The sequence below is a fragment of the Ammospiza caudacuta genome, chromosome 3 (assembly GCF_027887145.1).
Source record: "Ammospiza caudacuta isolate bAmmCau1 chromosome 3, bAmmCau1.pri, whole genome shotgun sequence".
In the NCBI taxonomy this organism is placed as follows: domain Eukaryota; kingdom Metazoa; phylum Chordata; class Aves; order Passeriformes; family Passerellidae; genus Ammospiza; species Ammospiza caudacuta.
The window spans coordinates 50,390,526-50,401,967 of record NC_080595.1 but is presented as its reverse complement, the minus strand read 5'-3'; the positions used below and the strand labels follow the sequence as shown (position 1 = coordinate 50,401,967).

The window sequence follows — 11,442 nt, the reverse complement described above, 5'->3', positions numbered from 1 at the left end:
AATTACCTTGTTTCTCACTAAGGTGAGACACTTGGCACCATTTGTATGCTTAGCCAAAGGGTGAAAATGTGTTCTGTGCTCTGTGTCATGTTGTGACATTGTCCTGGAATGCTGAAATGCAAGAGAAGATTTGCAGAATCATGATGGATAATTAATTGAATATGAGTTCAGCAGGCACTTTTCTGGCTTAAGGGGTGAACACACTCTTTGAAAGCATAAGCAAGGAATGAACCGGCAGAGACAGCAGGGCATATTAACTCTTTGTTGACTTTATGATTAATCTGGCAGGAAAAAAAGTTTAATATTCAATATTCAGAAGTTCAAAATGGACAAATTGAAGCAGACAGGAAATCAGTAGTTTTGACATAGACAGTAACTGTCAGCAAATATACATTAAGTCAAACGGGCTTTTCAATATCTAGTTATACTCATACACTGGCTTTATTAGAATTTATTCCTTGCATGAAGGATTGGAATAGAAGATCTGTTTTTTATATGTTCTACTTAATAATGAAATAGATTTAAATGTAATTGAAAAGAAAAATAGAGAAAAAATAACAAAAGAAATTTGCTAATCCACTTAAATGAAGAAATGAAACTTTATTTATTGTCTTGACTCAAGTTTTCAATGGACTCTAGATCCTTTTCCCGTCCCTTGTGACTGGACTTCTCAGCTCTGATCCTATGAAGACCTTTAAAACATTTCAAGAACTAATTAACATACTAAGGTGAATACACCAGACTGACAGCATTTTGTAACAGCAAAGACAAAAAGTATCTTTTTGTGCACATAGCTTACAGAAAAAGTCTGATTTCATTTTGTTGTAAATCCATTGCAGTGCCATTGGCTTCAGAGTATTTTATTTTCTTTTTCAGGAAGAAAACAAAAGACAGATTTCCAAAGTACATGAATGGTCAGAAAAATAGCATGTGTGCCAACTATTTGAACACTGCTCCTGAGTTTTTTCTGACATGCTGTGATGCTCTATGTACAAAGATTAGGTCATATGTATTGGAATGCAGAGCTGGAATGCAAAGTATCCTATTAATCCCACATAAACAGCCATGTAGCATCTAACTCTGATCCAAGTTAGTTCTCTAGGTACCCTCTACAGAAAGGGATCAGCTCCCTTTCTAGGGGTGATTCTTTTCATCCTATGATATGTGGGATAGACAAGCCTTTGGAAAACTCTGATCTTGCTCCATAGAAGAAAAACCTAGGAAGCTTTGCTAGACAGCTTGCAATAGATCAGATCATTAATACCCATAAAATAGTACTACCTTACAATACTCAAATCTTTGGGCAGATGGGAATCAATAGGCTGGGGCTGGTTAAAAGAATCCAGTCCGAGCAAAACATTAATGACATGAGGTTGAACAGGAGAAGTAAACATCTGCAATACTCACTGTTTGGCATGCTCACTTCAATTGGAGTCTCAAGCTGCCACCAAAGTTGAATTGGAGTTGGATAGGTAGTAATGCAAATCATGTTAGAAAATTAAATTGAGAAGCAGACAATTAACAGCAGAATGTCAGTGTGTCTCTGTAATAGTGTACAAGTGCTAATGGCTTCTGAACTATGAACACCACCACAAAAGGTAGAAAACACTTGTGCTTACCTCATATATAGGAAGAAACCCAAATACTGCACCAGCCTCTTTGCTTTCAAACTCAATAGTTTCCATAGGTTTTACCTGACCAAGGGAAGCCAAAGTGAGTGCATTAGTAGCTCAAGACAAAAGGTAATGAAGACATTTTTACTACAACTCCAAGAAAAGTTTTATATTCCCATGACTTTTAAGGTTAAAGACAGGTATAGATGGAAGAGTGCTACTGATATTCAATTAGAATTGTACAAAGTATATGAATGATGTACAAAGTAATGAAATCTAACTCTCCTGGCTTCTGATTTCATAGGAACATGATGTACAAAGTAATGAAATCTAACTCTCCTGGCTTCTGATTTCATAGGAACCCTGAAAGAACTATTGTGTGCAACCAGGGATTCACTGTTATTCTAGTATTTTCACACATCCTTAGAGTAAACTTAGGATATTTAGGTTTTCTGTTGAAGTGGAAGAAAATTCTAGGGTTATTTTTACATGTTTAAACCAGTGAATCAGTTTGTGCTGCCTTCTAACTGAAATTTGACAATGTGAAAAATGAGAATGAAAACCACAGACATTTCTTAGATCCCTCTGTTTTTACATTTTTGTTCTATGTCCATTGAATGAGAAAGATTTATGGATATTATTTATGGATAATTTTTAAATGAGAAATATACAATTTTATTTCCTATATGTCGCATGGAACATAAATTTATCATATATGTTTGCTACCTTTTCAGGAGCCAGAGCTCTGAAAAACTTATAGTTGTGAACTGCTTCCTCATCTCCATCCTTTTCTAAATCTGATCTGGTCAGTGACTTCAACCTGTATGTAGAAGACAGAAAAATCCTGAAATTCCTATCAAAATGATAGGATATAAATATAAATATATGACAATATAAATGATAGGATATAAATATAAATTTATGACAATATAAATATATGACTCAAAATTAAATTATTTTGAACTATGCTACAAAATTAAATTATTTTGAAATATAAGTGATTTTGTATATTTACAAAATATAATTTATATTAGAACCTTCATAGGTGTCATGGAATGCTTCACTAATATTTTGTCAATCCAGGTATAGCTGTCACCTGTAGAGGGCAGGAAATCTTAATATAAACACCATTCACAAGAGTCATGTGCTAACTCTCTTATAATGGCTTTTCAGCATTTCTTTAAGTTCTGACTAGAACACCTGAATGTGACTTTCATAACAAAGGTGTCCCCTGCTGATATGTCTGGTTTGCAAATTGAGTCACGAGAAGAAATTATCTGGAGTGTCTGTTAGTGCAGATTAACAGTTGCCTTTATAATCAGAAAAATAAGTCAGGTCACCCGAGCTAAGGATCTACAGGGACAAACTGAGACCATTCTTCTATGTGACTCCATCTACCTGCTGGCATTTTTCAATCATTTTTCAAACTCCTGAGATGCTTGTTTAAACCGTAAGCACCTCTGCTGCTCAGATGGGTTTGTGCCTCTTCAAGTATGTGCACATTTGGGGAATATTTTCCCACACCTTTCTCCTGGAGAAGCTGGCTGGTCATGGCTTGGCTGGGTGCACTGTTTGCTGGGTAAAAAATTACTTGGATGGCCAGGCCCAGAGAGTGGTGATAAATGGAGTTAAATCCATCTGGCACTCAGTCACAAGTGGTGTTCTCCAGGGCTTACTGATGAGCCCAGTTCTGCTTAATATTTTTACTGATGAGCTGGACAAGGAGACTGAGTGCACCCACAGTAAGTTTGCAGATCACAGCAAGTTGGATGGTAATGTTGATCTGCTGGAAAGTGGGAAACCTCTGAAGAGGGACCTGGACAGGCTGGACCAATGGGCTAAGGCCAGTGGTAAGAAGTTCAATAAGGCCAGGTGCCAGGTCCTGCCCCTGGGTCACAACAACCCCTGACAGCACTACAGGCTGGGGGCAGGGTGGCTGGAAAGCTGCCTCATGGAAAAGGGCCTGGATGTTCTGATCTACAGTGGCTGAACATGAGCCATCTGTGGCCAGGTGGCCAAGAAGGAGAATGGTTCATAGTCACTAGCTCAGCTGGCTAGAGCATGGTGCTCATAATGCTAAAGTTCTACAGGTCATTCACTTAAGAATTTGACTCGATGATCCTTGTGGGTCCCTTCCAATTCAGAATATTCTGGGATATTCAAACTATGATATACAAATAGTGTGGCCAGCAGGACTATGGGTGATTGTTCTCCTATACTCAGCACTTGTAAGGGCACACTTTAAGTGCTGTTTCCAGTTCTGGGCCCCTCAATTCAGGAAGAATGTTGAGGTGCTGGAGTGAGTCCAGAGAAGGGCAACAGAACTGGTGAAGGATTGAGGGGGTAAGTCCTATGAGGAGCAGATGGAAGAGCTGAATAGGAGGCCTGAGAATAGGAAGCTCAGGGGAGACCTTATTGATCTCTACAACTGCCTGAAAGGAGGCTGTAGCCAGGTGGGGGTTGGCCTCTTCTCCCAGATGACAAGAGGACAAGTGCAAATGGTCTCAAGTTCCACCAGGGGAGGTTTAGATTAGACATCAGGAAAAATTTGTTTGCTGAAAGGGTAGTCAGGCATGGGAATTGGCTTCCCAGGGAGGTGGTGGAGTCACTGTTCCCAGAAGTGTTCAAAAGGCATCTGGATGTAGCACTTGAGGGATATGGTTTAGAAGTGAATATGGTGGTCCTTGGTTAATGTTGGACTCGATGATCTTGGAAATATTTTGCAACCTTAATGATTTTATGATTCAATGAATATATATCTGTTAATAACACTTATAACATGATTTGTAATTGAGATCCTAAAACGTTATCTTGGTGATGAGTATCGTATGAGTTATCCAGTAAGTGAATTATACTAGCATCACAAAGATAAGTGACTTTCTCCAAGACAATTGTCTGCATCCTGAAAAGTACAAAGCCTACCATCTGTAGTAACACAGCCTTTTGGATGATGGTTGGCTAGCTCTTCATTACAATATTTGGTACAGTTAATCCAGAGGAACCAAGTCACTTTTGAGGTGACGGCACTCAAAGTTTGTAGAATGATAAGACTGAAACTTTCTATTGCATGGAGTGTGGCTGCTTTTTTTCCCCAGTTCTCTACATAGTTAAGCATTTCTCATTTTCTTGCTCATTGTCTGTTTAGTTAATGTGTTTAAAATGTATGATAGCCATTCTCCTTTACTGAAATATTTGAAGAATCCTCAAAATAGTCACAGTTTGACACAGGCATGTAATTTATGAAAAGTTTCTTTCAGATTAGCTGACTCAATAATTATATCTTTGGTTCCAGAGGTTTCAAACTGGCTGCTGACTATTCAGAGGAACCACAGGGGTCCTTCAAACACAGCCAAGCACTTCTCTGTATTGATGAGTTACTGTTCTGACTGCAGTGACACTACTTATATTAGTAAGAACTCCATGGAATAATAATTATTAGCAGGATACCAAATTAAATGGGGTAACAGTAAAGGACCCTAGAGATTTTCCATTGCCCCAAATTGCTTTGGTTGGAAGGCAGCCTAAGAATGGACATGGTATATGAAAACTAACCACTAAACAATGCCTGACTTTTTAAGTCCTAAGTATTTTTTTCCATATTTGGATTGCTTTGTTACTTAAGACACTGTGTTTATTTCCTCTGAAGATGCCCTTTTCAATATTTCTGTTCGCTTGGTTAATCCACTAATTAATGAGCCAGAGTGTTCCAGGACTAGAAATATATACTTAAACTAACAGGCCAAGGCTCTCTGACTGAACTTGTAACTAACCCATCTCCCTTAAGAACTCTACCTAGAAGAAAAGCTCAACACTGCTATTGAACACACATTTATGCCAGTTTCAGAATGCCACGATCTGTGAATCCTCTATCCATGTATGTGAATGTATCCATAGCATCCCAGCAAGTTTAAGATGACCATTTCTTAAACTGAAAGATTAAATTTGGTTTATTCTTCTAGAAGGATTTGTGTTTTGCTCAAAACTATTCACATTAAGCTGTTCAGGTAACAGGCTGCTAACCTGAGCAGCATATGTAATATACAACCTCTAATTAGGCTAAAAGCTGAGACAAGTATCTAGTCATCACTATAACTGAGTTCAAACCTTGAACGTCACCAAATCCTGACTGTCACCAAGCCATAAAAAAGAAACAATTTATTCATACTGGGTCAAAAACCAACTTTGAAAAGATTTTTCTGAATAACAAATAGTACTATTTTTTCTGACCTTCACATGAAAGGTGTTTTTAAAGCGTATTTCAAAACTGTTCCCCCAACCATACATGTATGTAAATGTATGAGATCTTACTTGTCTCTGTCCACAATGAGAGGATATACAATCTTCTTCTTTTCCGTATGTTTGATCTCCTCTTTAATTACAGCAGAAAAATCACTAACATCAGAAGGCAAAATCAACCGACTGGTATCTGTTAAGTCAAACTTCCTGGCTTGTCCAAAGAAACCAAAATAATATCCAGTCCTGGCATGCCAAAGCCTACACACATAGTAGAAGCAGTGCAAAAGGACAGAAGAGAAAAATAGATATATTTAGAAGTGGAACAGAAGTGAGATAGTATTTGCGTACATTATCGAATTCCACAGCACTGTTCTAGAGTTCTGTGTGCTAGTCATAAAAAACATCAATGAGATTGTTTTTATAATTTAAATAATTTGAGAGTGAAGAAAAAATCAGAAGGTTGTTGCAGAAGACAGAAAAAACCCCAGTTCATGTTTGTATTTCTGAAAATTAGGAGTAAATGTACAAAAATCCTGAATTGTTCCTGCAGTAAAGTGCTGCCACCAGAGCAGGATCTACACAAAATTTCTTCATTTAATACTTCCAGAAAAGCAAGAGAAACCCCTTCAAATGTATTTTTTAGCTGAGAAGGAATTATAGTTGTCTATCAAGTATCTTCAAGCTTTCATGGTCTAATTGCATACACATTGATTAGATGCCATGCTTAGGATCCAAGTCAATTTAACAAGTACTGAAAGCTAAAATAGGATTAGAACAGGAGACAACTTTTAAAATTATGTAGGCATTACCTATGTATTCAAAGTAAAGCAAGGGCTGAAAGAAAATTATAGTCTGCAAAAGATCTCACTTCTAGAGAAGTGCTACATTAAAACCAGCTCTTTCGGGTGCAGAACAGAAAATGCATCCAGTGCATTTTATTTAAGTGCACTTTATTTAAGTTCTAGCCTACATGCAAGTGCAGCAAGAAAAGGAACTTTGAAGATAGCTCAACTGATTTGCCACAGCAGTAAGAAGTGTCAGTCATTTTATACCTGACTGAACCATCAACGGATGCTGTCGCTACCACATTTTTCTCCTCATCAATAAATAAGTCAACCACTTCAGAAGAATGTGCCCTCCAGCATAGCTCCTCCTTTATTGCCTGAGGGGAAAAAAGCAATATAACCACATTTGAGGCAGTTCTGTACCCCACCATGGTTGCTAGCTTAGTGGATTTATCAGCATGTCTTTCTGAAAATTAGAAGAGGTGAAAAAATAATCCCTCCATGAAACAGCCTGCAAATGGCATATGGTAGAAACACTACCCAGGGAACATGGATAAATTTATTCTTAATATACCTTCTTTGAACATAATGAAATAATGCTAACACCATTTTACTTATGTTTTTCTTTTTTTTTTTTTCCACAGCATCAAATTATTATTTCAAGCACAAAATATTTATATGCAGAAAACATTTTTATCCCTGTAGAGCTCTGCATTATTTTTTTCTGTCTGTCTGGGTATACTGTTCAAGTTAAGAAGATCTGAAAGATAATTCCTTACATTTTTTATATTTCGTGAATCTTCTAAGAATGAGGCCATGTTCCAGCGAAAAATATATCCCTCTGTTGCAGAAAGGAGAAAGCAAAACATCAGTAAGTTTCTTTAGTGCTACACCTTCACTTGTTGCTGCCATTGACTCTCAGTAGACACTGGGCAGAATGAAGCAGAGAACACAAGTCAGTTAGTTTACAGTGAATATAACTATTTTATTGTCAAGCTCAGAGTAGAAATAAAGGACCGTTCATTAATATGCAAAGAAACATATGCAAGTTGTGAACAATGTGTCATGAACTGGATAGGTTTGAAATGGAAGTAAGGTAAATCTTTAAATTATGAGTGAAAAACAAGTCATCTCATCATGACAGTTGTCTATTGCACAGCTGAGGTATGAGAGCTTCCTGGGGATTACACTGGTTTTCAATCCTGGTAAAATGGACAGAGTTTAATTAATTGCATACATAATGAATGCTTAATGTTTTACAACCTTTTAGGGCACTCATGTGAAACTAGTATCAAAGAACCACTTTCCTTATTTCCCACAACTGGCCTAGACTCCCCCTCTCCTGATGAAGTTGCCTCCTACTTCTTATTTCTACTACAAGACCGAGGAATGTTTTGTGTAATTCCAACTTTCATACCAGTCACATTTGATTTCTAGGACTGTACATTTGCAAGCAAGGGAGGAGGCAGGCAGAGAAGCTGACCTTTTTATAACAAGGAAGAATTTGTAGAGGGGAAAGGAAATTGATAGCAGCACTGCAGATAAAAGAGAAGAGTGTGGAAAGCATGAAAAGCAAATACACAGTGACACAAAGACAAAAAAGGCAAACGGAGAGTATCAAATGAATAGGTAGTAGGGTGGATACTTTTCCACAATTAATTGAAATCCTGTTCAGTGCATGTGGTCTTTCTGAACTCATTTACGCATTTGAATCAGAGAGGAGTGGAAACTCCTCCTCATTTTCAGTATAAAAGTCAAATTATTGCTCAATTTTGAAAGAAAAGGGGAAAAATCCCTTGCTCCATCCAATATCTGACCACATAGGAGCAGGAAGTTGTCAGAAAACAGTTTTAATACATATTTTAAAAGAAAAGTGACACATTATGATGGACACAGAAATGGAAAATTGCCAGGGTGATTCCAAGGGTTTGAAGAAGAATCAGACAGCACATAAACATTCTGCCAAAGGAAAGTCAGATTTCATGTGAAATTAAAGGTTTAGCAATGAGCTGCTGAATCACAGCTCTTGGTACACCCCAAGATGCAACTTTTTATTTAGTATTATTACCATGGAATTGAAATTTTTGCTTGTTCTTAGCCCTTGGGATCAACATCATAATTTAGATGGAAAGTATATTCAGGGCATATGAATGAAGAAAATTTTAATGTCTTTTATGAAAACAATTCTACTGATAACACTATAACACTAACCTTTAATCTACCATCCTTTTATAAAACACTTTTTACAATCATTTAATTATAGCTTTGGTGGAGAAAACCTGGCAGCACTTGGATCATCATTTCCACATTTCTGGCACACTGGCACCATGATATTTTCTTGTCCTACTGACTGTCCTGAACAAAATGACTAACATGTTTACTCACCTTTAGTGCCTGTCAAAAGAATTTTAGTGAAGAAGTCTGTACACAGTGCTGTCAGAGGACCTGAGGGACGTCCTGCAAATGGCAGAAGTTCTTTCATTAAGTTTCCCTAAAACAAACAAACAAACAAACAATGTTTATCTTATAATACCTACATATTAATTAATCAGAATTTGAGTGCCATTGATTTTATCTATTCAAAATTACTGAGCTCATATCTATTCAGAAAGCTGCTAAGAAGGTAAATTCCTAAATCTACAGAGTGATGAAAATAGCTGTGTATTATTCTGGATTGCTGTCTCTTGTACACTGAAAGGACAAACTCTTTAATTCTTCAGGCAAGTCAGTCTAGTTGCACTTACCCCTACTTCACCACTTACCCCTCATTTGCTATGGAAGAGTATTAGTATGCCCCTAATTTGCTACTGAAATACTGTTTTTTGCTGCAAATGGGCCCATAATGTCTCCGTCACCAACTTGTTCTATTTTTCAAGTTAGCACCAGCAGACTTCCTCCATTACTGCCTCTTCAGGACTGGGAGGGTGTGAGGGAGAATGTCTTGCTGACAAGGAGATTCTTATCTTGTCACCCATGTAATGATGATGACAATCATTCCAATGATGACACCACTGGCATATGAATTTGGAGATTGCTGTAAGAATCTAAGCACACTAATATGTCAACTGTGAAGAAAACAGAACCCAGCAAAGCTCACAACTACAATACTTGGATACATTTACCATAATTTTTGCATACAGCATCTGCAAGATTACCTTCACCATCTTTCTTCCCACGGAAAAAAAATTCTTCCCCTGACTTGCTTTAGCTGGGATTCCTGTTAAAGCCTGACTTTTTATGACCACTGTCTGTCACAAAGAGCAATATTACCAATCAACCAATAATATCATGGTACTTTCCCTTCTTGCTGTATTTACTTTGTGTATCTTATTTAGAGTAACATGCCTGGAAAATTCTTCTAGATCTGAGGTGATATGACAAATAAGCCTTTGCCATGTGGTTGCATGATGGGCTTTTCAAGCCCATAACAGTTGGAGATGTTCTGTGTTAGGACTATATTCTAACAAACCAGGACACTATTCTCTCCTGGTTTGTTACCCTACTAGTGCTAACTGGCATTATTTTCCAGATATATTTAGCCTTTTCTGACAGTAGGACACTCTGCCTTGCCTATCATCCTGTCTTAGAAGGTAAATGTTATGAGTGAATAATCAAATTCTAGACTTTCACAAAAATTTAGAGTTTGTTTTAATTACTTTAAGTCATGTTTCCTTGTTTTCTGCTTGCCATTAAGCCCTGCTGCAGTTACTAAAGCAGAACTAATTTGTGTTAGTGGAAGAAACTGATAACCAAAAGATAGAATAAATATCTGCTGCTGCAATTGCTAGTTAAGGAGCAATTTTCCAAAGATTACTGGAATTATCTTCTCAGTGTTCCAGTCCCTTCCCAAAGACATTCAGTTGGCTACCTGACTACTCCACAGGCGGATACAGCCACTTTCATGAGCAGAAGCCATTAGAGGGGATAGTCCTGCTTTAGCCTTCAACAATTGTTCATTCACCTCTGGATCCTGGGTGTCCTTACAGGTAGTTGTTTCTTCTGCTTTGGAAGACAAATGATCATATATTTTCTCAAAAGGTTTTAGTATTGCTTTTCAATGCACAGAAATTACAAAACACTAGAAAAATAATTACATTTGAAAATAAAGCCCATCATCAAGATGGCATTACTCTAAAAACATTAGAGGCATAGATAAAGATAACTGAAAAGAAATGGGAAGGATCTTCATTATCTTATCTAAACCAGCCAGAACTATTGCTCAGTGATGTAGGGGAAACTTAGAAGAGAGCCATTTTAAAGGATTTTACAGATTTTACAGGAACTGCAAGCACAAGTGAGAGTGGAGGAGGAGTGTAGGACATCAGGACAGTGGTCATCAGGACAGCTACCAGGCAGATGTGCAGCCTCTCCATGAGGCTTCTAGAGACAACAATGAATTCAGCAATAAAATTTAATAATGACATGACACTTAACACTTCTGGAATCATAGATTTCTACACTTATTTCTCCAATTGAAAACTTTTGCTAGATGCAAGGGGATGATCACAGAGACCCATTCTGAGTTTCTGCTGTAACTTTTCCAGAGCTTGAGATGCTGGCAGGACCTTCATAGACATTCAGTGGACACAAGACGTTGCATGAGTGTCTATTTAACTGGGCAACAAGGCTCAGGAATATTCTAGTTTTAGGGCATGCTTTTCCCCCCAAATAAATTGATCTTAAGTCCATATTGCAGATGATCAAATTTCTTATTATTGGGAAATTCTGCTTCCCAGCAGAGGATTTCTAAGGGATTCAGAAGAACCTAGAGGATTTATTTCTTGCAAATTCACCAACTCATTTCCACA

General features: G+C 37.4%; 1 protein-coding gene across 1 annotated transcript in view; it reads right to left on the bottom strand.

Annotated features, from left to right (window-relative positions):
- Positions 1-1,277: 1,277 nt before the first annotated feature.
- The window catches only part of WDR64 (WD repeat domain 64), a 57,324-nt gene continuing 47,159 nt past the window's right edge, over positions 1,278-11,442 (bottom strand). The window contains 9 exon segments of the mRNA XM_058802522.1: positions 1,278-1,324; positions 1,327-1,441; positions 1,620-1,694; positions 2,340-2,433; positions 5,922-6,107; positions 6,902-7,011; positions 7,414-7,475; positions 9,020-9,125; positions 10,503-10,636. Of these exon segments, the coding sequence (XP_058658505.1) occupies positions 1,278-1,324; positions 1,327-1,441; positions 1,620-1,694; positions 2,340-2,433; positions 5,922-6,107; positions 6,902-7,011; positions 7,414-7,475; positions 9,020-9,125; positions 10,503-10,636 (929 nt within the window).